Genomic DNA, 27,478 nt, shown 5'->3' on the forward strand with positions numbered 1-27,478 from the left:
TTCAACATCCCATGACTCCATGTATTTTCTAATAACACTGTCTTTAAAAGGTAAGGAATAGGTTTATTGTTATCACTAAAGTTTAATGAAAACATCTCATTATCTATGAAAAATCCCAGATGCATTAAGGAAGACAATGTTGCAGTCGCTTGTTTTTTTTCCAATACAGGCCCACAATAAAGGCTAGTGCCCCTGTTGATTCCAGATGAGATTTAATTCTGAGAAATATTTGACAGAGCAATGTACCATGATCATACTACTTGAGTAAACTCAACAATATCAAACACAAAAAAGGCACAATTCATCTAAATGTTTTCAACATTCACAGAACAGAATCTTCTCCTTCAAAAGTACTTTATAAATAGTTTACAAGAAAAATAAATACAGCAAAGAGTCAGGTAATTTAAAATAGTCATCTCTGTATAAATTTTATTTCTGCTTTTATTTCCATGCTCTTTATTAACTAAATGGACACCAGTTAAACTTTGCGAGGCACATGGTGAAATAACTCCTCTGTACAACACCACACTGCAAAGTTTGTTCAGCAGGTCTGTACGGAACAATTGGACGCAGAATGTGTGAAAACTGTCCCTTTACATCACTTTTGTTTAAAACTATAGATATGCATGCCAGTAGCAACTACACAGTAGCTCAACTAGCCTAATGTTAAACTAAAGTATATATAAAATACCAAATCATAATTTAAGAATGATCTTGACGACAACTAAGCACAACTGGGTGAAATAAAGCATTAACATGAAACGGTCAGTCTAAGTTATGGTTCTTTAAACAAACCATTGGACTCAAACTATTAATCCACTGTCTATTTCTACACAAAAAAAAAATTATTACAGGTGTAAAACTTAGCAAGGTGTAGAATTAGTGACTGTTCCTTTCTGTACAACACAATGTGAGGATACCTCCATGTTAAACACTAAGGACTAAGATGCTGCAAACTTTCACGAAAGCTGCAGATCTGAGATGCATAAATACTCCATGTCAAACATGTAAGTGAAATACCTCCTTTCGACAATTTTTTTTTTACAAAAATTAATACAAAGCTATTGCACTGAATAAAGATTAGAAAAGGCCACTTAATAAAATTAAATATACTTATTCAATATTGATAGTGTCTACTCGAAATATTTTCTACTGCATTACAACCAATGAGCAGTAAATAAATTCAGTACAGTACATGCAACACTTTACATAGTAAAATTTCTGGAAAATTTTAAAACTTGCTTAAGATCTTTTCCAACAAATTTGTCAGAGTCTGAAGACTTGGAATTTCAAACACGTTTTGCACAACTTACTTAAAATGGCCATTTAACATTTTTTAAAGTTACTGAGTCAAATACTTTTACATTTATTGGACAACAGAAACACAGCCAGTCTTAGGTTAGGAAGGACCAAACCCTTACATTTTCCCCCAAATCCCTGATGCCATCCAGACATGACTGAATTCTTCTCTTGGTAAGAGTAACCCCAGTTAAGCCTCAATAGTACTTAAACCCAAAAAGGAATGTCAAGGTTACTTAAACAACAATTAGATTACAATTGTGACAATGTGAAAAATACTACTGAAAATAATTCCTCTTCTTTTAGCGCTGATGCTGCATCCTCTTTTGCTTGTCATGATGTTTGACAAAGAATACAAATGGTGCAATGTAGTTTATACAGAGAACCACTGCAGAATTGTAGGAGGGTGAAATAAAACTGCTGAATTGGAAATGGTAGAGTTCCAAGATCCCAAAGAAAATAAGCAATGGGGAAAAACTAAATCCTGAAACATTTACAGTTTCCTCTGCCACCCCTTCCCAACAGCTCCAATAATCTGTAAATAACTAAAATCAAATATATGGAATGAGACAGTAGAATCCGAGGGAACAATCTGAAATAAAAGTAATGGATATGTGGGATAAACAAACTGCATTTTTTTTTTAAGCAAAGTTATGGCTCGCATAGTCTGATGAATTATTGCACACTTAGCAAATGCTTTCACTCCAGTCGTACAGCAACAATGCAGAAAGATATCAAAATTCCCTGCAGCAACTCTCCACTTTTGTTAAGACGCCAGTAATACTTGGCCAGCCATCCCTGTTCATTTATTGTACCAGTGCCAGCATTCACAGACTACAAGGAATTCCTTCCTTTCTGCAGCTGCTCTATATTTCAACCTCTCATTGTTTCCATGCTTAACTTACTGTGCTTCTGTCTGACTATGTTTACAGACCAGCTGTAGATCTTGAAAGCAAGGAACTCTGGTATGCTCACATGTGGAAATCTACCACCAGTGTATGCTGAGTTTTGAGAATTTGAGAAACAAACTGCAATTTGTCCCACCGAGAAATTTAAAATTTGCTGTTTTTGTTTTATAATCATTTATTAGTCCAAAGTGCTGGAGAAAGTCCAGTCAACTGATTATACAACCTGTCATATTAGAAGGTGTTTTTCTTTTTTTTAAAAAAACATGCTTTTAAAAAATAAGTCAAAAATGTTGACTGTTAACTCACTTAACTGGTATGATGCCGAGCAACTGTGATTTTTTTTTTTTAAAAACGGCTTTTTAATTTAGTGTCTACGCTTTTCATTTTTAAGTTCTTTTTACAGTTTGGTTATTTTTCTGATTCAGTATACCTGGTGGAAGGACTACCTGAAGATTTGAATAATGTATAGGGCAGATTGTAGACTACAAAAAACTGTAGCATTCAACTTAAATACATGTGTGTTCAACGACAAACATTCCTTGATGGGAAACATCTGTGGGTTTCAAATACTTAATCTGAAGAAATATAAAATCACAACAAAGGCATTTCATCAGAACACTGTCAGGACTGGAGGTGGATACAGGCAGTGAAGGTACTTTGCTGCCTCTCTTCTGTGGATCAAGAGGCCAGAATGCTTCTTCGAATAATATCTGTCCCGTATCTTCTGTTCACCATTGCACTGCTTGAATTTAGCCGCTGTGGCTTGCAATTATCTGGTGACTCTGTCTCCGAGTCACTCATCTCAGCATCAGGGCTGTAGCCATCATTCTCCGTATCCGGCAGCAACCTCACCTTTAGCCTCTCCTTGGGTGAGGCTCTTTGCGCTCTCAGCTGCTGGTATTTTGTGGATTCTGAGTTCTGCCTGCAGGGCTCCTGTCTCTCCTCGTGCTGCTTCTTTTCTCCCTTCTTTGGGATTTTGAACCCACCCCAGTTCTTCACTGGACTCGGAGGTGTTGTAGGCACTTTGGCTGCAGGGCGACTGGCAGGAACAGCAGTTTGAATGCAAGCTGCCTTGCCCAAGGTACCGTTACACTTGGACTGCGAGTGGCTGCCATCCCCGGATAACCTGCGGATGCTGACCGAGGACATTTTACAAACAGGTGCACACAAAGCCCGCTTGTTTTCAGAATGTCGCAGGGTTAATTCTGCAGGCAAGTAGGATTTGTCCCGCTTTGAATATACTCTTTCCCTCAATTCTGATTTGCTTCCTGTGCTACGTCCACTGCTGTCGGTTTTCTTCCTGTGGTCGGGTGCAGCCTGGCCATTATTCCTATCTCGGCCATTAGCTCGTGACTCAGTACGAACCTGACCGCAGGCTGGAATAATACTCCTGATGTTGTGCAGACTCACTATATTTTTGCACTCGCTGGATCGGTTTGATTGTTTCAACAAGCTTTGATTCGCAGAATCAGTGCGGCTTTGCGTTCGGCCACTCAAGTGAGAGCTCTTTTCCCGCCAGACCTTATTCGGGTGGTTGTCTGGGCACTGGCCTGTCTCCAGCTCCCTGTTTGACTTCCATTGCAAACACCCTGTTTTGGAAACTGGATGAGACTGTGCCAGCCAACCGAGGAATAAACTATCTTCAGACGGGAATGCTGAAGGCACACCTGCAAACAAAACACACAATTTACATGGCACCATATTCACAAAGTTCTGATTCTCACATCTCTTAACACTGAGTCAGAATGTCTCATTCAAGATTCCACTAAAATGCATACAGAACAAATCAAGCAATTAGCTCCTGTGCAATCTGGAGAAACAAATGCTGACATCTTCCTATCCAGACCATCCAGAATCAGCCAGAAATTACTATATATTTCACAATTAACTTTCATTCTGTTTTGAAGTTCTTCCCATTTTACATTTCCACAAGAATTCCAAAGAAAAGTCATAATTAAGTTTCATTTAATTTACTTAACTTTAATTAATTGAATTAACTTTAATTCTCTTGAAGGTTTTTCGAATTTTTTCCCATTTTACATTTCCACAAGAATTCCAAAGGAGTCATATCGGATTCGAAACATTTAGCTGTTTGTCTCACTCGACAAATTCTGCTGGACCAAAGTTCTCAGCACTTTCTGCTTTTACTAGTTTGCCAAATTGTTCAAATAGCATTTCCATCTGTTCTCATTCAATTTAAAACTACAACTTAATGTACACGATCTGTTAAGAGAATTTCTAAAAGCTGGCCACAGACAATATTTCTCATATTGGTAAAAGGGAACATTTTAGTTTTGTTTTTTTCCAGTAATCAGTCCATCATCTCAGCCAACAGAATGATGAGGCAGCTCTCAAACGGCTCCAACGTGCATCAAAGTATATTCTGTTCACCCACCAAGAGGTGTATGAGTGGTGCTGAAAGAGAAGGCTGATATCTCATCCCTTCTCTCCTTCGATAAGTGCCATCATTAAAATGATCTGGTCATTATTACACTCCTGTTGATAAATCCTTGCACAGAATTGGAAGCTGCATTTCCTTCATCCAGTGACTACATTTTAAATGTAGCTAATTGGCCGTAAGCACACTGAATGTTCCAAGGTGGTCAAAGGCATGATATAGATGCATGTGGGTGTGAAGTCACCTGACCAGCTTTGTATGGCAATAGCTCATTATAGGAGTAGAGGGGGACGGATGTATGTTACCTCCGGTCAATTTAACAATAAAAAAATCTTACTTTAGGCACCTGAGGCAACTGGCAAAGTTGCATTTGAGGGAGAAAGGAAAGAAGGATGTGTTTCTAGTCAGAGATGAAGTTAGGAGGAAAGTAGTTTGTGTGGAGCATAAACATGGATATGGCACAAAATGGGCTGCTTCTGTGCAGTAAAATTCTGCACAAGTTTTCTTTATTTCCCGCTCTATTGCCCTTTCAATACTTTTCTTTTTCATTATGCTTCCTATAGATGTTTACGAATTCTGCTCCGTTTATTATTTCTGATGGGATATACCATTCATCAGACGCCTTGTGAATATATAAATATTTTCTTAATCTGACTCTTCATTCTTTTACTCACAATCTTGAACCTTAGCTCCGTTAACCATTCAGGGATCAACAGAATTTGTTCGTCCACATTTACAACAGAATGTTTCAACAAGTTGAACAACTACCAGTCGGATTATATTCAGTTACCATCATAACATGAAAATTAACCTGTTCAAAGGTACTCAGGTAAATCACGGAATTTCACATGAACGCATTAAACGTTCAGACAGTAAAATCACTCTGCATCATCCCAAGGCAGAAATTTACTTACAAAATTTGAAAATGCAACCCTTTGGACTCAAAGAGAGACAGTTCATATATCTACAAATATATTCTGGTTCTAAAGGAACATTTCCCATCCTGCCTTTGATTAAACATGTGGCTCACGACTGATGTCACAAATGGCAACCCATTAGGCTTAATTCAAACCAATTTCCCATCTAGGCCACAGGAATCTTAACATGACACTCCCATCTCAACATTCACCATTGTTCTTCAGGTTTTACCACCTTCGTTAAGGTTCTCCATCTGTTGCATTCTCTTTTCCATCAATTAGCATTCCCAGGAAGCCCTCTTCCTCTCTGGATGTCAAGATTTGTACTTTGTGATTTTGGTTCTAATGTCCACTTGGATTCAGCTGACCCTGCCTCTAATGCTTTGCTCACCATTCTCCAACATACGCTCTCCTTAAACATATGCTCTGCTAACCACACCCACAGCCACCCCCTCAAACTTGAAATTACACTTGGCTTTCAAAACCAACATCTTTGAAATCAATGAGGCAGTCAATGGCCACTTCCTTATCTCCAATCCACCTCACAGTTCTTCGACATTGTCATCTACTTCTGTTTTCAAAAACCTTTCCAACTGTGCCTTTGATTCCCATTTAAAGCATCCTAGTTTTCTCAGACACTCTGTATCTACAGTTACCTTGCTGCAAAAAACTCGCAGACATCTTTCTTCATGTGAGGTTGAGACATAATTGCTGCGGTGACCCGCTGGACATCAGCAGATAATGTTAAATGACTTTTATTTAAGCAGAGCAAGGAATGAGGTTATGTTTCCAACCTGTTGCATATTCAACAAAGACACGCTGCAAAAAGCAACACCAATGACACTAAGGCTTGGATTTTCAATCTTGAGGCAGACAACGGGGTAGTTTAGTTCACATGCTGCCTTGAGGAAAAGTACAAACATAGATGGGATCTTCATTGGGCGGCACGGTGGCTCAGTGGTTAGCATTGCTGCCTCACAGCGCCAGGGACGCGGGTGCGATTCCACCCTCAGGCGACTGTGTGTGCGGAGTTTGCACATTCTCCCCGTGTCCGCGTGGGTTTCCTCTGGGTGCTCCGGTTTCCACCCACAGTCCAAAGATGTGCAGGTTAGGTGGATTGGCCATGCTAAATTGCCCATAGTGCTCAGGGATATGTAGATTAGGTGGGTTATAGGAGGATGGGTCTGGGTGGGATGCTCTGAGGATCAGTGTGGACTTATTGGACTGAAGGGCCTGTTTCCACACTGTAGGGATTCTAAGACAGAAAAGATCTTCAGACCCAATCCTAACACAGAGCCTATGCCCTACGCATGACACCTAATTCACCCAAACGCATTTCCTATGGCCCTCATATCAATGCCCATTCAGCCACTGTATATTGTATCGAAACAAAGAACCCTATTATGACAATAGCATGAATAAAAAGCGCAAAACACCTGAGATGGAATTGAACCCATGTCCCTCATACTGTGAGGCTGCAGTGTTGGCTATAAAGGAAAGATTGGATAGGCTGGTACAACACAGCAGGCCAGGCAGCATCGCAGGACCAGAAATTTCTGAAGAAGGGTCCTGACCCGAAACATCAACTTTCCTGCTCCTCTCATGCTGCCTGGCCTGCTGTGTTCCTCCAGCTCCACCCTGTGTTATCTCTGACTCCAGCATCTGCAGTTCCTGCTATCTCTTGGATAGGCTGGTGCTGTTTTCTACAGCGAAGTGAATACTGAGGAAAGATTTAACTGAAGTGAATAAAATCATGAGGGGCTGAGACAGACTGAACAGGAAGAACTTGTTTTCCTCAGCAGAGAGTTCAATAACCGAGGGAGCAGGTTTAAAATAATCAGCGGAAGGATTAGAGGAAGCATTGAGAATAACCCCAGAGAGTTCCATGGGTCTGGAATTCACTGCCTGAAAGTGCTAGAGGTAGAAACATTCATGTCATTGAAATAAATACTTAAATATACACTTGAAGTGCTATAATCTACAGGCTATGGACCTAGTGGTGGAAACTGGTATTAAGCTGTGTTGCTGACTTCTTCCAGTCAGGAGACACAATGGGCCGAATGGCCTGCTTCTGTATGGTAAACGTATTATATTCCTATTTATACACCGATCTCAGAAACACTTCTTTAAAATGCAGCAGGTTAAAAAAAGAACTAGCTCAAATCCCAGTTGTCTGTAATCCCTTCTGTATGGAATCAAGAGGAAGTGTTAAGCCCCAGATGCTTATCTGTATTTGAGTTATTAAGCAAGTGATCTTGTACAGCACTTGGATTCTGAAACAGGAAGAGCAATTCTTTTGAGTCCAGCTTAACTGTAGTAAGGTGGTTAGATCCTGTATTACTAAAGGCTGGAGAGGAACCAACATCAATGCCCTGACAATAACCCTTCTACCCAGGATTAGCAGTGGTAGAAAAAAAATACATCAAAAACTGAATAAATCAATTCCTGTAACACACCTCCACTCATTTATATGGATCTGCAAATACCAGATTCTTTGCTTAAAGATTTTCCCTTTTAAATTCTGTTCCAAGTACTATATATGCCAATATAACAGTTAATCCCACGTTAAAATCAATGCCATGATTTTTGGCCTACAAGTGTAATTATTCACATAGCTCATGTAAAAGTAAACCTCAGTATTTCAGCCCATTAATTTCAGAAACAAAGTATCCTGGGGCTGTAAATGATTTGATTTCATTGTAACTGTATAAAAGCTAGAGTGAATGAGTACTGATAAATAAATGTTTAAAATGCTTATATATTAAAGTTATGTTTCTACTTATCAAATTATTCAAGCAATGAGATTATGGGTGATAATTAATCTGATTTCTTTAGTGTCACTCGTTTTTATTTATTCCATTGCAATGGTCTGTTCTTGGATTTCACTAAAACCCAAATAAAACACACAATAACTTAAGCGACACAGTGTTAGCACTGCTGCCTCACAACACCAGGGTTCAAATCCCACCCTGGGTGACTGTGTGGAGTTTGCACATTCGCCCTGCGTCTGCACGGGTTTCATCCGGGTGCTCCAGTTTCCTCCCACTGTGCAAGTAAGGTGGATTTGCCACAGGAAATGCAGGGTTATAGGGATAGAGTCTGGGTGGGATGCTTCTTGGAGGGTCAGAATGGACCTGGTGGGCTAAATGATCCCCTTCCACACTGTAGGGATTCTATGATTCTAATTCCTTGAAAACATCACCTGTGTAACCTTGGCTGCAAAAATTATACTCTACAAATAAACTTGCTCACAAGTATATGAAGAAATCAATCTATGGTCATGAATATTATTCCTTAAAGTCTTCAAAGACTGCAGAAAGAGACCTGATGAAAGCCAAATTGCTCGGTCACTGTTTACTTCTTTTTAAATTTAAGACATCACCCAGACTTTGTCCTCTTTATCCTTCCCCCAAATAAAGAGCTTTCTGGGACTCAAGGTGAGTAATTAGTCCTCCTTCATCTCAATATAATTCAGAATTGAGCACTACCCGCTTCCCCACCACCAGCACCACTTCAGAACAGCACATTTCGATCAGCTAAGCACCAGAATCAACAAGTTAACCATCAGCAAAGCCAGGGATTATTTTATTATTAGTTTGAAAATGAAATCTCAGTAATGATTTGGAGTGAGGGCATTTTGGGGATGGGATGGTGGGAGAGAGACGCCATGCTTTTAGGAACACTAACTCAGCGACAAAGCAGGGTGTTCAAGAAAGCCGGTTGTCACAGAGTTGATTGCTAACTAGTCCTCAAAGAGCAGCGAGAGATGTCTCTACGCAAAATAAACTGATACCGAGGGAATTAAAGAATAGTGCAGAGAAGTGGACTTGAGGCTAGAATCTGCGACGATTGCATTAAATGGTGTATCAGGCTGGAAGGGCCAAATGGCTTCATCTTCGCTGCTGTCACTTATATTCAACCAGACCTTAAACTGGATGGAGAATCTCTGATTTTTCTGTCTTTATTTACAATTATTTGATAATGTACTTCACTGGTAATCCCACTTACAATTCAACTGCTATTTACAATAACAATGCTCACTGCCAGAATCTCATCTTGTATTTGCACATCCCCATGGTGTTTCAGGTCCGAGATATTCATTTGTTACTTTACAGCTTACAGCTGAAATTAAATCTGAGGTGGTCGTTATCACTTCAGGAAGATGATGACTGCAGGCTCTACAAGAATCTGACTGGTGGAGCTACTGGATGAAATTGGAGGGTGAAGTGGCAGCTCAGAAAGGAAGCTGAACAAGGGATGTCAGTTGCGCATCTTTGTAGAAATCAGTTGATTAATAAGAACATCAAATAAGTCCAACATGCTTTTCTGGGGTTTCTACACTCTTGACGGTTATCCATCTGTTCTTCAATTGGATAATCGGATTTAAGGCAAGTTGCCCAGTCACCATGTCATTTTAAAACTGGGCACAGCAGCGCTTTACAATAGTCAAATCACTCCTCAACTCACTAAGTAATAACAACACATGATGCATATTCTAAACATCAACATCTTATTTATTCTGCAATTTTCTCAATTCATGATCTCTTTGCTGGGGTATGATTCCATGAATAGTCAGCTTCATATTCAAGTCTAATCCTTGACAGCAAATCTCATATGGTTACACAATAACTGAAGCTGTTTCAAGTAGCATTCACGAAACACAAGGACAGACAATAAACATCTCCAATAAGAGTCTAACCAACTCCTCTTGTCAGTCAATGGCATTACTATCACTGAACCCCTTTCCATCAACATCCTCAGGCTCACCACTGACCTCAAACTCAACTGGACCAGCCCTATGGGGGTTGGAATCTAGGCACTTCGCAGCAAGTGACTCAGCTTCTGACTTTTCAAAACTTATACAGCTCCTACAAAACGCGTCATTGATGAAATGCTCCCCATTTGCCTGTGTGAGTGCAACTCCAATAACATCAAACTCAACACCATCTAGGACAAAAAGCAGGGTAGGATTCCACATGAACAGTACCCCATCCAGCACTTTACAGATTCGCATCGTCCACCAGTGGTACACCATGGATGCAGATGCACTGCAACAACTCAACAAGACTTGTTCGCCAGCCCACACTCCCCACCTCTGGAAGGACAAGGGAAGCAGGTACACTGGAACACCACCAGTTCCAACTCCATCTCCAGGTAAGACATCATCCTGACTTGGAAGACATCACTGTTCCTGTAATTTAATCATCTAAAGCACCTTCACCAAACAACCTACTGCAGTTCAAGAAGCTGGTGGAGTCCAAAGAGAATGCTATTAAGAATGAGCAATAAATGCTTTCCTCACTGAACCCCATATCCTGTGACTAACCTGGATTTTATTACGCCCTGGTGCTGTCCTAAGCTGCTGATGCTATGACTGCTATAAACAAATATCCACTTATTGTTTGCCTCTGCTTATTCTTCAGATAATGCTACCAATCATCCTAAAACACGGCCACAAAATTTTTGGAGTGAACCAAGATGGAAGGGAAAATGAACCAAACGTTGAAAGGGTTTGAGCTACCATCATTTGTCAGTCATTCATCCAGATCTTACTGCTTCCAGTTTGAGTATCCATATTATTTTAGCTTTATTCACACTGGGAGACCCTGTGGACTATGTCCAGATTCTGAGATTTTGCAGAGAGCATTTGCTTTTAATTTAACAATGGGATTTAGACATCGCTGCTGGGCCAACATTTATTGTCCGTCCCTAGACTGCCGTGAGAAGATGGTGGTGAGCTGCCTCTTGAACTATTGCAGTCCATTTGGTGTAGGGAGATCCACAATGCCATAAGGGAGCGAGTTCTAGGATTTTGAACCAGCAACACTGAAGGAACAGCGATATATTTCCAAGTGGCTCGGAGGGGAACGTGCATGTGGTTCTGTTCCCATGTACCTGCTGCCCTTGTCCGATCAGCATACAAGAAGTCGCGAATGCTGAACTTTGTGCAATCATCAGCAAACGTTCCCAATTATGATGCAGGGAAGGTCATTGATAAGAGTTTGAGGCAAGTTCCTCCTCTGAGCAGGAAGAACTGGAAGAGCATTGAAACAGTGAAGAAGAAGAAAACCGTTTTTCACTATCTCACTGGCAGCCAGCAGCTCAGATACTGACACTGCAGTTACCTGAAAGGATAGCTTAGAAATGGGATCTGTAATGACTGTAATGAGGTCAGCCAGGTGGACCTCATAGAATATGAATTTCCTAATTGGCTGACAGATAAGAACAGGAGTGTCAGACATCCTGTTCATTCTGAGAGCTGGGTCTGAGGGAGCAGGATCAGTGTCAAGGACTCTCTGGAGTTTTTTCAGTCGTGACGCAACAGTCGTCTTTGAGTTGGGGTAATCATTTCTAGCATCATGCTGCTATTTTGGGAATTTGTCTCATTTGATCCTGCCATTGAAGATGGGGCCCAGTATGTGGAATGAATGAGATATTTTTTCCAGGCAAATGACACTGGGGCGGATGAAAAGCAAAGAGTAGTTCTCCTGACAGCTTGTGGACTGACAGCTTTTTCGGTTATTAGGGGACCAACGTTCCCTGAGGCACTAGACACTAAAACATTTCAAGAGTTGATAGATTTAGTTAAGGAATATTATGATCCCAAGCGTCCTCTAATTCTGAGACAGGATCGGTTTTACTTAGCAATCCAAGAACCAGGGGAATCCATATCTGGATTTTTGACTTGGTTAAGACAACTGGCAGAGGCATGTGACTTTGGTTTAATCCTTGATGAGATGCTGAGAGACATTCTGATATGTGGGATTAATGCAAAAGGGCCCACTAGCTGAAGCCTAACTGGACTTCAAATAGGCACGACAACTGGTTTTATCATCGGAAAATGTGGCAAGTGGAGCACAAGTTACAGGGTATTCCATTGGAAGTGGACTCTCTTGGCAATCCAACTGAGCTTGGAGAACACCACTTGAGTGAAGGCAATTGCAAAGACACACTCAGGCCACAACCTCAACAGAGGGGCTCTAGGTCAACCCACAGCAAAACTCCAACAAAGCCAAGCCTCGGCTAAACAGTTAAAATTTTCTTCAGGATCTGAGCTGGCAAATCATTGTAGTTGCTGCCGGTATGTGGACTCAAGACAGCAAGAGAGTTCCACTGGATCTTAACTGAGTAAGAGAACTCATAGGGCTGTATCCAGAAGAGTGCACACCTGGAAAGTCGACCTACATCTGGTTTGGAGCAGTTAAATTGCTAAACAACATCCAAATCAGAACCAAAATAAACGTCTGGTTAAATTATCACCCAGTTCTAATGGAGGTCGATACAGGACAGCCATTTCAGTTATCGCAGAACCGATCTTTAACAAAATTCTGTATGGACTCCAACCCTCAAGTTTGCACATGACCTCAGCCAGACTGAGAACCGATACCAGGAAACAGATTAAGGGTACAACTACGGTTCCTGTCTCTTATGAGAAGTTCATGGTTCGGTTACCACTGACTGTAGTAAAAGGCTCGGGCCTAAGCCTGATGGGGCGAAATCGGTTGAGAGATTCCCCTACATTCATGCAACATTTTTTGATTAGAAAACGGCTGGCTGAGTGAAATCCTAGTTAAATTCCTAGTTAAAGATTTTCAGGAAGGTCTAGGGACTATCACTCGATCCAAGGCCACCTTGCATGTTGACCAGGAAGCAATTCCATGATTCAGCGAGGCCCACCTAGTACCAGTAAAGAACAGGCACAATCAGGAGGATGGAAAGCGAAGGAATCATCAAAACAGTCCAGTTTGCAGAATGGGTAGCAAACGTCATAGCAATTGTGAAGGCTGGTTCACCTTTGTAGAGACCTTAAACAAATGGTAAACTTCTTTTCTCAGCTGAATAAATACCCATTCCCTCGCACAGAGGTCTTACTCAAAGCTGGCAGGGGGCTCTCCTTCATGAAGCTAGACATGAACCACGCGTACTTGCAACTGCAGTTAGATGAGGATTCCCAAAAGGATGCTACAATTTATACTCGTAAGGGTTTTTACCCAAATATGAGACTTCCATTTAGGGTATTGTCAGCCTGTGCAATTTTTCAGCAGTAAATGCACAATATTTTCCAATGTCTACTCCAGGTCACCATTTATCCAGAGTATGTACTAATAACAGGGAAGACCGATAAGGAGCACTTAGAGAACTTGGACACAGTCCTTAGACATTTCTCCCAGGCAGGCATACACCTTAGAAGGGAAAAATGTGTTCGAGGCATCCCAAGTAACCTACCTGGGATAAAGGATTGACAAGACTGGGTTACATCCATTAGATGGTAAAGTGAGCGTGATCAAAGGTGCCCCAAATCCCGTGTCTATACCAGAGCTCAGGTCTTTCCTTCGGCTGGTGAACTACAACGCAAAGTTCATACATATTATGGCCTCCATCCTGGCACCTTTGCATCAACTCTTAACAAAAGAGTCAGCCTTGGAAATGGTCACGTAACCAATCCATAGATTTCAGGGAAGTGAAGAAACAGCTATCATCCTCTCAGGTGTTGGCACACTATGATCCCAAGCAATATCTGATATTGACATGTCTTGCCTCCCCATACGGCATCGGGATGGTATTAGCTCATCGGTGGTCCTAGAGCCAATGCATCCAAGCCTTTGGCTGATGCAGACCATAAATACTCCTAGATAGAGGAGGAAGGTTTGGCAGTCATATGTGAAGTCAGGAAGTTCCATCAATACTTTTACGAACAAAAATGTGTAATAACAATGGACCACAAACCCCTACTTAAAAAGAGGATAAGGCAGTGCCACCCATAGCTTCAGGCCAAATTCAGCAGTGGGCTCTAATAATAGGTATGTATAATTACAATTTGGAACACTGTCCGGGAGACCAAGTAGCAAGTGTGGATGCATTGCGCTGCCTCTCGCTGGCAGATACACCACCGGTGGTACCGCCACTGGATGAGTCCATTATGGCTTTAAACTTTCTGCACATGCTTCCATCACAGCTGACAATATCAGAATTTGGGTGCAGAAAGATCAGGTTCTGGCAAAACTGAAACAGCTGGTAGTGATGGGGGAAATCAAATGTCAGTCACAACCAGAACTGAAACCTCTTCGGATTCAAAGACCAGATCACAGTAGAAGACCATATTATTATGGGGAGCAAGAAAGATTGGACAAAGGACACCGCCAGATATTGACTGAACTCTACCAGGGGAGTCCAAAACAAAGATGGTGGCAAGAAGTTATGTCTGGTGGCCAGGATTGGATGCAGACATAGCCGCATTGTTGGGGCAGTGGCCAGAGCGCCAACAAGGACAGAAATTACCACCAGCAGCTCCCCTATATTTGCGGGAATAGCCGGATAAACCCTTGACTTTGTTACATGTCAAATATGCAGGTCCTTCCATGGAATCAACGTTCTTAGTCATTGGGGATGCTCACTCAAAGTGGCTGGACGTCAAAATTCATTCGTCAAACACAGGGACGACAATAGAAAAACCACGCGCACGTTCTGCGATTCACTGACTCCCAAAAGTCTCAGTCACTGATAATGGGCCATCATTTACCAGCAGGGTATTTGAGTATTTCCTGAAGTAGAGTGGTATTCAACATATAAGGACAGCTCCATACCATCTATCATCCAATGGTCTGGCAGAAACAGCAATCCAAACTTTGAAGGCAGGCTTAAAGAAACAGCTTCCAGTTTCACTAGGTACTGAACCATCTTGGTTCCTATTTGATCATAGGACTACCCCTCAAGCAACTTCAGGGATAGCTCCAGTAAAGTTGTTAATGGGGAAAAGACTCTGCACCAGGTTACATCTGATCTTTGCAGACCTGGCATGGGTTGGGAGGTGGGGGGAAAGAAGGGCTTTAGGAATGTCAATGCCAGAACAAGACTCTGCTAAGTGAGAGAGAGACAGTTTACTTCAGGAGGCAAAGTTTGGTGTAGGCACCATGGGAATGGCCCTGCATGAGTAAGAGGCATGGTTGACGCGAGTTCTGGTCCTGAAGTTCGGGTAGGTGTGACGGTCCTGAACCATATGAAAGCTGAAAACTCAAAAACGGTGCGGGAACAAAATGTGCCGGGCTCCCCAACAGCTTTTCTGAGTGTTATGGAAACGGTGGGTTCTCCCTCTCCATCAAATGTTAAAGATATCTCAGAATTTCAGATGGACACAGCGGATGCCGTCTCGATGTCTTTGCCACCCGAATAAGAGGATAATTTCTTCCGAGACACTCCGGGCGCAAGAGACCAGCTACTGTGCATTACATGCTGCCCGTATCAGGGACGGAGTCAGAGGAACCCGACCTGGTGCTAAAACACCCCAGGAATAGCTACAAAAAATAAAGGCCTATGTCCTCGGACTCAGAGAGGGAGCGATGTAGCAATTGTAACAAGGTCAGCTCAGGTGGACCTCTTAGAATATGAGTTCCCTGATCGGGGCTGTTAATCTGGCCCAATCAGGGAGCCCTGGCAGACAGATAAGAACAGGAGTGTAAGACGTCCCGTTCACTCTGACAGCTGGCTCCGAGGGAGCCGGAGCAGGGTCAAGGACTGTCCACGTGTAAATAAAGGATGACTTGGTGATGGGATACTGGCCCCTGTGGAGTTATTTCAGGATTTGCACTCAGTCAGTGAGGATCTCTTCCTAGATGTCTGACATACTGTTCCACACTGAAGTGGCAGGACAGCTGCTCCCTGAACACTCCAAGTAGATACAGGCTCCAGTTGAAAGCTCTTTATTCCCCCGCTCTGCCTGCCTCACACTGCCTCCCATCTACCTGACCCCTTCTCTCATGCCCAGCAGCATGTCCTGTGCCATGTTACCTCTGCTCATTCTCTCCCTCAGGCTGAAGTTCGAGTGAGATGCAAACTACTGTACAATGTCAGAGAGCAAGTAGATCGTGCAGAATCCTCGAAGTCAGGGCAAAGACTTTCATGTTGCCTTGATGCTCTTTCTCCCTCCACAGATGATACCTGACCTGCTAAGTACTTCCAGCATTTGCTGTTTTCATCTCAAACTTCATTTACAGGACGAGCCACACCACTCCCTGCTGACTAACAAATTTATGCACTGAAAACCATCAAACTCTACTATTACAACATCATAAAGTAGAAAATCAATCAACAATTAAGCTAAAAATAATTTTAAAGAGCACTCTTGCTGCTGAATGCACGCTATTTGAAGTTTGAGAGATCGCAGGAGTTGCAAAGTTGAGCCCGAAAACAGCAGCACAGGCATTAAAACATTCATCAATGCATTGCACGTTCATTGACGTTACAATCTGCAGATTTTGCACAACTCCCCGAGAGGGTGCTCCCTCACATGTGCTAATGCCTTCATCAAAACAACACTGACGCAGCCAGAAATGTGTTGGCGTGCCACAGGTGCCATTTTGGAGTCAAACTGGCACAGATAGTGCCAATTATAGGGCACGCCAGAGCTGAATTTTGCAGCCTGACAAATTGAACATGTATAATCTGTGGCGGTTTGTTTTGAGTTTTTTTTTAATCTCTGTGAACAAACTGAGTCAGCAGCAGGCAACATGCCTATACACAGTTACCATGGCCTCAACATATAAACTGAGTTTAGCCACTCAGTTTGTGGGAACTACTTAATGCTGTGTATTTAAGCCTTGCCTTCACCACAGCAACAAATTCAGTCCAACAATGCTTTCAACAAAATTACAAACAAAGCTGTATTCAATGATCTTGATACCAAGTCAAAACATGGCAGTCCTGAAATAAACGTATTTATCTGAAATACACACCCAGTCCATTCTTTGTTCTAATTACATACAAAACCATAAAGACATTTAGGACTTCACATCTCATACTGCACTACATTTCAGGAAATCCCACATGAAGAAGGAATAATTATATAAAAGCACAAAGGGCAAAAGCGATCAGCGATATGGAGTCACTACACAAGTTGTCACTCATTAATATAACTGCAAGTATTAAATGGAGCACAAACTCAAGAGAAAAGATAAACAAAACAATCACAACATCAGTGTGAGCCCATAATAGGCAGAATTCAATGCCCTCTTCAATCAGCCAAGAGTGTGTGCAGTGGGATCCCAACCTATAACCCCCAATCAAGCCTGTGGCAGCAATGCTTATAGATGCTTGCACAGGGCCGGCCTACACTGCCAATTGAGACACTTGTTTGGATAATTAATGCAAACTCCCCATGGCTGGTATTTAACCCAATGCTGATGCAGTGCCTGCTTGGGGGAAGCACAGTCAGAGGTACATTCAAAGGCTGACTGACTGACCGACAGAACGTGGCATCAGGGAGGGGAAGCCTGCAAAAAGCTGCACCTCTGCCCTTGCTGCTGACACACCCCCACCCACCCAACGGGCACCTACCGCAGAGCCCTTCCTGAAAAAAGGCAACGTGGGGCTTTGGCTGGCTCCACAACCAGAATGCCTCCAATGTGTCAGGATGCAAACCCTGCATCATTAATTCCTCAGTTACATTCCCACATCTGCAGCAAACACATTGTGATTTTTGCGTCGTGACTGCAGTCTAAACAGGGAGTGAAAATTTCCAATCCGATAAAAATGGAATGAGGCTAGCCACGTACTGCTAAAAGGTTACTAACAATGCTTCACGGACTTTTAAACCATCAGGAGCAACCTGAGCAGACGGAGTGACACACACACACACACACACACGTGGAGCAAGTCACTCACATAACTCAACAACACCAAAGCTTAAAGCAGTATAATAAGACCACAAGCGTTTAGAATTACAACAGCACATCTTTTTTTTCTCCTTTATACTTTCAGGACTACACAACTGGAAGAAAGTTACCCAATTCCAAATAGCACCTATGCTAATCGTAAGATATTTTTATGGAGGGACAAGTCAGGTTTGCTTGGAAGGTACTATGGTTTCCAAACCTGCCATGCCCTTTGTATAGTGTACTACCAGGCTTTCAATCCCGACTGGATAACCAAATGCTTTGCTTCAGTGTCCAGAGCCTCCTATCAAAAACCAGTGAAATGTCGAGGCCTGGGCACCATCAGAGGTACCACATCCTTTACATCACAGCACACAATACTGGCACAAGGGGTCTTGTGGTGCAGTAGTGATAGCTCTTCCTCACAGCCACAAGAACCGGGTTCAAGTCCCAGCTGCCCTAATGGTGTGTCACAGCACGCCCAAACTGGTTGAATAAAATAACTACAATATCAGTGGGTGCAACACTTGCCTGCAGAGACCAAGCACAACACTGCTTGTCCCAGGAAGTTGTAACCCACAGCTAATCATTTTCAACCAAACAGCATTTTGGATCTTAACTTACACATTTTGTTCACGTGAAAACATAAATTGGTAACCATGCAGGAATCTCATCTTCTCCACTGACAGGGGATTTAATTTTAGATCCATTACATTCCTTTACTTGCCAGCTAAGGTACTGCACGATGTGGTCAATTTCATTAGTAAATTGTGACTGTTGTGATGTGGCTCTTGAATGTTATGACTTTCTACCAGCTGAGGGCAGCAGTCACTGGTTGGGTTAAAACTATTAGTGAAGGCAGAAAGTGAAGGACTAAACCCTGGCATCAGGATGCACTCCATTTGTAAACTCAGAACAGTAGTATCAGGAGAGAACGCACATGGAAATTTAATATTCTGGCTCAGCAAATTCTCATTCGCCTTCAGCCACTACAAAGCATCTCAACTGCGGCCACAGAAAATCAAGATTAAAGGGTGAGGCAATGCCAAACTCAAAAGCAAACATTGCTTACCACAGCCATTAAGAACTTGGGAAAGACAAATGTGGGTCTGAGAAGGTTATTTTTAAACCACCTTCCACCAGACTGTAACCAAGTGACACAGGACAGTTAAATCTATGTTTGGTGCTTTTCCATCCTTTGGTGACCTTAACGCATGATACCCGAAGTGTTTGGCAAACACAGACAAAATTTACAAAATCAAGTTTGTGTTATGTATTTAGGAAGGAGGGGGTTCAATTTACAGCCTCTTCAATGGCTCCAAGAGGTCAAATGTCTAGCATGGGATACAGCTGCTTTGGGCCCCCACTCCAAATGCAATCCCAAAACATATCTGATCCCTGTGCCCAACCCTGACAATTAACCTCCAAGCCATCCAACATACTGCCATCCATTCTAATTGACCGTAAGAAACACGGCTTGCACTTTAGTATTCGTTTGACAAAAACAGGTGGAGGAGAGAATAAAAGAAAAGTGTAATGAATGATTCAGAGAAACTAATGGCTTGCACTCACCAGAAACACACTCTTCCTCAAGAAGTTTCATCTGGTGGTGGAATATTTGCTCTTGGACTCGACAGATCGATCTCTTAATCTTCTCTCTCCGGGTCACCATATAAGTAAGGTTTCGAACCTGGTGAAGATACATCACAAGTCATGTTACACCAGACTTTACAGACAGTTTAGCTTACACACAAACTGGCCATTCTACACCTTAAAAGTACCAGAGCTGCAACACCTTATTGTAGGTGCTGCTATCCTGATACAAGAAGAAGAAAACCAAAACTTACCTGCATGACCTTCTTCAAAACAACAAAAACAAATAATGTCACTCATAACTTAGCACTAGATCTACCTAAAGTAAAAACAGAAATTGCTGGAATGCACAGCAGCTCAGTCAGCATCTGAAAGAGAAAGATAGGTTAACGTTTTGGCTTGATCAGAACTGTTTCCTGTTTTGATATCAGATTCCCAGCATTCACAGTTTCCTGTCAACTTTGACTGAATTAATTTGAGATTCACCCTTGCCGCAAAGTGACATGTGTTTTCCCCCCAAGTCACCTCCCTCCCTCCCCAACACCAGCAGGCCGGCCTCTTTACAGCAAGCATCTCAATTTGAAATATTTATGGGCAGCATGCCAGTATGGAGTAGTAGATTATGGGAGCCAGCAAATGTACTGTGTGACAGGCCTGAATGTGCCCCTCACATGTCAGGCTTCAAACTTCCAATAGCATCGAAATAAACCTCGGACAAACAGGCACAGTTATTGTCACAGTCTTGACATAGTAGGGGGCCTTTCAGCCCACTGAGTCCATGCTGGCTCCCTGTACAGCAATCCGGTCAATCTCACTGCTCTGCACTATCCCCCATCGACATGCAAATTCTTTTTCCTTAAGCGCCCATCGAATTTTCTTCTGAAATCATTGATCACCTCCGCCTCATCATTCTAGTGGGTCGCAAATTTCAATTCAGTACCACGTCCAGTGTAGAAAAAGTTCTTCTGCATAGTCCCCTTGCATCTCTTTAACAAAACCCCCGCCCTGTCCCATTCATTTCATGCCAGAGCCAAACATGGCTCAAAAAAGGTTATGCTTTGTGGTTTTAAAGTCTTGGCAGAACAATAATTTTGTGTCGATTACAGGGCGTATTGCTGCTGACTCTATTTAACTTACCACTGGAAATCTTAATACTTACCTGAGGAGGCCAGAAGAAACACAATGAGTGTTCAAAGTTAGACTGAGGAAACGCAACTGCACACAAATGCAGAGAATGAGAGTACCTGTCAGCTGCTCATTACCCACCCTCACCAAGAGACAAGACAAGCTACTTCCTGGCTGCAAAACCACTTAAATCTTACTTCAACAAAGGAGTGTGTTAGATCTGATTGTAAGGAGCTGTCCATCCACACATCCAGTACAAACAACCAATGGGGCAGAGCACAGAAAAAAGGCCACATTAACAGGCACCAGGCACCACTACTGCACTGTACCAGCCATAGTGTAAAAGGTGTTGTCATAGAGGCTATTAGTACAATCAGAAAATAAGATTAACCACACAATGTGTACTATATAAAAGAATACACCCACTTTTATTAGGTTTTATTACAATACAATGTTATAAATACTGTACATTCAATACTGCACAGAAGTAAAAGCCAACAGGTTGGAAATAAAGTAAAGCCGTAAGGAAATAAGTAGAGAAACACCTGATCTCAGGTACAGATTAGAAAGGAATCTGAGCAAGTGCCCTAATTAGCAGATATGTACAGCTCATTGCCCAAAATCAGCGGGTAAACAGTTAGGACTAGAGTTTGTCCCTCACACCCAGTGCAGTCACGACCCATGTTCACTACATTCGCTGAATTAGCATTTGTTGTAAAGTATTCAGTTACATTGCTTCTGTGTACACTTCATTATGGAATGGATGTTTCCATAATCTGAAGGTCTAATGCTACCATTTTTAACTCTCTGCTGTCAGAGATAAGGTTGAAATAATTAACATTTTGCAATAATTCCTAAATAAGCAATTTTTAAGCATGCTAAAAGAAATGGGCAATTTGAGTAAAATTAAATAGTCACTCAAGAAAGAGTATTAGCACAAATTAATATCATAGGTAGGTGCAGATGAAAATTAATTACATTTCAATTCCAATATTCTTAGCTTGAAAACTCTTTTGTTAAATTCTGCAACCCAAATCATGGAACTGACTGTGAAATCCTGTGTTTAACAGATGTATTCTGACAGGATTAAAATCAGCATCAAAAACAATAACACAAATTAACTTAATACAATAAGAAATAAGGAACAATTACGATCTGGCAGAACACACCATAAATCTTTAAGAATTTGCATATATGTGGAGGTAAGCATTGCAAGTAACGGGACATGCTAGTGAGCACCTTATTCCAAATATAGCCTAGTAATCAGATTGGTGAATGTGTGGATAATTGAGTCAATTCACTGAGGAAACAGCAAGCTGTAATCAGGATGTATCACATACAGTGCACAGTTGGGATGGAGAGAGAGCAAGAGGCAGAAACAGCAGAACATGCAGTGAGAGAAACACTGAATTTGTGTTCAAAATCACAAAGCATTACTCATGAGTAACGTACTGGGGATGACTGATCAAATTTGTGTTCTATATAATGTACCATCTATAGAACATCGTTCATTCAATATCATACAATTCCCTAAGGCTGCATAATTTAGTGAGATAGGTACCACTCATTTATCCCAACACTACTCCCATCTCTTCCCCTAACTAAGCCTTACGTCCCAAAGATTTATAGAAATTATATAAATTATAATTAATTAATTAAATAATAAATTAAATGTGCAACTTAGCATTTTTTTCATAACTATGTATGATAGAAAACAGCAAGGTCAGAGTTGTAATCTAATCTCACTCTCATACCATGTGAAACCCTGGAACAGACTGTGAATCTAACTTTTTGTAATTCATCCTTTGCTGATCATAATTCTATATTTATGGCACAGATTAAAAATAGAACATTGCTAACTGTAGTGGAGCTATTTCTGGTTACGTGGAAATACACACCAAAACTGTCCGTAGTGTCAGCAATAAATCTTGGACCATTTTAAAAATCAGTAACTGATCATCATCAGCATAACATTTCACAGTTAAACAGAAGATAATAGTAGATGTTGACAGAATCATCTGTAAACTATGCACAATAATTATCTAGATGTGCTGGAATGGCCTTATTTACCATTGAAATGAATGCTTTGACTACCCCTGATTGTGCAGCAGGAAAAAAAAGACTCCATTAAAATTAAAGTGCACCAGAACACTATGTTATATGTAAAGCAGCTACACTGAAAGATTTTAAATCTTTCCTATAATGTACTGAGGAGAGTATTTTGACAAGGGAAAAGCTAATATAAATGACATAGGTTAAAACAAATGTTACAGATGATTGGCAAACTCCCTCCTAATCTCCCAAACTCTGAATGCCCGTATGGCCTTCACAAAACATGCCCACACAGGGGACAAAATCTCTGTCCCATTCTGTATATGATCAGCGGTTGCACTGTTAGATTAGCAGATCAGTGTAAAATAGCTTCCAGCCACAAAACTCTGATGCTGAACTTGACAGAACAAAACTGTAAGGGATATAACTGGCAGCTGCAGCCAACGATAGATTTATTAAAAATAATTCAAAGCTTGTTAAAAGATAAGACACGCTTCCTGCTGATTGTGTAAACCCAAACCACAAGAGCAAAACAGGTTAGCCAAGACAGATAAGTACTTCAGACTTTTGTAGAATACAACAAGCAGTGGTCCACATTCTATAACCCACAAGAAATGGGCACATCGACAACCAGCACAGCTAGGTGATTATTGCGCATTGTTTGCAGATGATTCTGTCAACAACTTGTAAACCCTGAGTTAGTTTAATAAATTAATAGATTCATAAATATATTTGAAAAGAAATACGTAAGTAAAGGAATACACATGTAGATGTACAAGACAAAGATATGAAATATTTATTAACATACATAAAAATTAAATCTAAAATTCACAAAGAGCTGCTTCAATAGTTACTGGATTAAATTAAAGGGCTTAGTTTAGCTCACATTTCTAGGCGGTCAAAATGGGAAAGCAAATGAGGATACGAAGCTCAGAAACTTTTAAGTTCTCCCAATAGATTTTTTTGCAGTTACAACTGTTGCGAGTCTGATTTACTTCTCATCAGCAAGTCACTGATAATAGAGACATATCTCTGTATAATGTCTCTGATTACATCCCCTTTTCGTGAGGAATAAGTAATTAATCTTGAGAAGCCCGTGAAATACAACCTACAGTTTCAGATCAATGACTCCTTCTCCAACTTTCAGGTGCAGACGAAGAGGCACAAGTTAGACAACCGAAGAAGAACGATGCAAATATGCCAGCCGAAATATAACTCAAGCACTCGATTTATTGGAATGAACATTTGAGAGTAAAAGAACTTATAGTGATGCAAAGCCCTAACTGGTACAGCCCCAATAATAACTAATGAACCATGCTTCAAGCTCCATTTACTACAAGCAAGACAGGAAACATTTTAGGCAGGCAGGAGTAGCCCTAATGATTAAGAATTAAATCACTTCAATAAGAAAAGACATCATGTGTGGCAAACAGGCAGAGGAAACATCATGGACCGAATAAAGAATTTGCTACAATGATTTTAAGACTATAGCGTTATACATCTCTGGTTAGATTGACACCTGGAGCTGTTCAGAGGAGTAATAACACAAACTGACACTCTGTATTAAACAAACATAGAAACTGCTGGAGAAACTCAGCGGGTCAGGCAGCATTTGTGGACAGAGAAACAGAGTTAACATTTCGAGTCCAGTGTGACTCCTCTTCAGTACTGAATATTTTAGTATTCTGTATTTCTTGGAATGTAGAAGTTTAAGCAGAGATTTGACCAAAGTTTTAAGATATTAAAGGGGTACAGATAGGATAGACTGGGGAAACTATTTCCACTAGTTGGGAATACTGGGCCAGTCAGCAGAGTCAAACAAGTTAGAGGCAGATCCTTTGAGAATAAAATCAGTAAATACTGCCACATGCAAGTAGCAGTCATTGGAATTCTCAAACAGCAGTTGATGCTATATCAGTCTATAATTTTACAATTGAAATTGATTGTTTCTTGATAGCCAAAGGTTATGAAGTAAATACTAGTTAATGGAGTTAGCCATGACTTTACCGAATAACAGAACAGCCTTGGGGAGGTGGGGGGTGTGTGAGCTGAATGGCCTTTTCCTAGCCCTATGCAGCAAGTGATGCAGTTAATTCTGCACACAAGAACCCACAAACAGCAAATGACTAGCTCATATTGATTGAGGGAGAATTAGTGGCAGAATTCTCTGAGCAATTCTAAACGTGAATGGTAGAGAAACTGACAAAGCTGGAAGGAAGTTTTTTTTTTGTGCTGTCCTTCCCATTAAATAAAAGGCTGTAACCTGAACATCCAATTCTTCACGATGAAGACTTGCTCTAACGCTTCCTGCGGAATTCTAAGGGCTAGCTGTAGTGGTGAGGCTCCATAATTATTACTAGCAAGAAAAATGTCAATATTCGCTGTGCCTCTGTTGACTCCCGACTGAGGAACATTTCCAAAGGCAGCAGACGATATCCAGTGGCAATTATCTATGCATGATTCTGACCAGTGAACATTGTAACAGAGGACATCACAACCAAGGCAAAAAAAATAATCTGCGCTATTTCAAAGACCAACATGGGGCAGCACGGTGGCTCAGTGGTTAGCACTGTTGCCTCACAGTGCCAGGGACCCAGGTTCAATTCCAGCCTCAGGCGATTGTCTGTGTGGAGTATGCACATTCTCCCAGTGTCTGCGTGGGTTTCCTCCGGGTGCTCCGGTTTCGTCCCACAGTCCAAAGATGTGCAGGTTAGGTGGATTGGCCAGGGATGTTTAGGTTAGGTGGGTTAGACATGTCAAATCAGGGGTGGGATACTCTTCAGAGGGGCAGTGTGGACTTGTTGGGCCAAATGGCCTGTTTCCACACTGTAGGGATTCTATGATCTATGATAATTCCAGCAGGGGCTATGGGACAGCAATGAGAAACAGGAATCCTGTGTGGTTTCCCCCTTCGTTAATCCACTGAGTGTTGCTGCTCCAGTCAGTGAAATTCAGGAGGGAACTGGAACAAAGTTTGAGGCTTTCTGAGACATATGGTTTGGAAACCCATGTCTGGAATTTCAGAGGTGTTCCTAATTTGAAGATTTCCAAAATCCTCCATGCTCAGAGAAACAGCACAAAGAGAATTTGATGTTAACTTTCCAAGTCCCCATCTATAGTTGCGTCACAGAGTTTCAGGCTTGGAATTGAACCAATGCACTATAAAAGGAGGCCGCAATAGTTCATACTTGATGCCCATCTTATTCTAGGCTCTGTAGGTACGTATCTAGAATATAGCTACTTACACACCAATGTATGTCTTCATATTCCAAAACCAAAAGGTGCCATGGTGATTCCCATTAGAGAATTCTCACTAAAAAAGAAGTACCTAATTGGAAAATTAACCTCTACTTTAATCTGCTGGAGAGATTAAGGGTATGTTTACATTCAGGTTAAAATATTCCCCTGCACTCAAAAGATTGTTTACATGATTTCAGTGTACAAACAGTATTTTTTGTCTGTTCATTGTCTCTATTTTTATTATCTACAGTTAATTGGCTGTGGTTTTGTTCCAAGGAAACATGTTTACTGCTGAAACACATTCTTAGAAAACAGAAATGTGTCATTTTAAGTAAGATGTAATCAAAGCCAATTTTAATCAAAACACTTTGTATTGTAACATCCGTTTTGTTAGCCTGACTTGGCAAGCTACTAAACAAGGCCTCTCAAAGTTATGAGGGAGGTGAAAGAACAAAAACAGAAAGCGAGCTTTTCTTCAAATGTAGCTTTTAAAGAAATAAAACAAACAGCTTGATGAATTTAGAATTCTTTGCAAAATTATGCATCATATAACCCATGCGGCAAAGCAATTATGCCAAATTTTATGCATTTGTGAGTCTCATGCCATTTATGCTCATGAAAAGTTCAACAAAAATGGAACTTTAAAACAATCCAGAACATGCTCTGAGGCTTGGCAAGACTTGTGGTATGGAGCAGTAATGGATACAGCTTTGAATTCACCTTATTCCATTCCCAGTCTGAGTTGGGTCATGTTGAGTGCAGACTACAGTGACTCACAGTGAAAAGGAAAGAAGAATACGCATATACCAACAAGGAACAACAATAGGCCATTCGCCCCTTTGACCCTGCCTTCCCATTCAGCAAGATCGTGGTTGACTACTCGACATTCCTCCATACTCTTGTGGACGGCCCCATGTACAGTGGACAGCCAGACCTGGCCACCATCAGGAAGCCCGCCAAAGGAACACTGGCATTATGGAAGCAATTCTGCCTGGGCTAAACTTCAAATAAGGCAAAGAATAAGCGGTGAAAATACATAAGCAGAACTTACCTGATCACACATGTATCAGTAAAGAAACATGTCTTGCACATGTCGTTAGTTGGCTCAGAGCGTAGCACCGAGGCCACGGCCAATATTAAAAAATATGATCTTTCACCAACAAGTTCTCCAACCCTACAGGTATCCACGTACACAAGAACATTCAGGAACACTTTACTCCAGGTGTTCCTCCCACAGTACGGGCTGGACTGTATACGAGTTGCATACTCTTTACTACGTCCTAATTCCACAGGGTGCCC

The 27,478-nt window shown here is 41.4% G+C and overlaps 1 protein-coding gene across 1 annotated transcript in view; it reads right to left on the reverse strand.

Moving 5' to 3' along the window:
- Positions 1-402: 402 nt before the first annotated feature.
- The window catches only part of jade1 (jade family PHD finger 1), a 125,945-nt gene continuing 98,869 nt past the window's right edge, over positions 403-27,478 (reverse strand). Inside the window, exons 10-11 of the mRNA XM_048599694.1 lie at positions 19,742-19,859; positions 403-3,874 (exon numbers count right to left, since the gene is read on the reverse strand). Coding sequence (XP_048455651.1) covers positions 2,886-3,874; positions 19,742-19,859 — 1,107 coding nt within the window. The 3' untranslated portion in view covers positions 403-2,885. The remainder of the gene's footprint in view (positions 3,875-19,741; positions 19,860-27,478) is intronic.

This window comes from Rhincodon typus, chromosome 1 (genome assembly GCF_021869965.1).
Source record: "Rhincodon typus isolate 14 chromosome 1, sRhiTyp1.1, whole genome shotgun sequence".
In the NCBI taxonomy this organism is placed as follows: Eukaryota; Metazoa; Chordata; class Chondrichthyes; order Orectolobiformes; family Rhincodontidae; genus Rhincodon; species Rhincodon typus.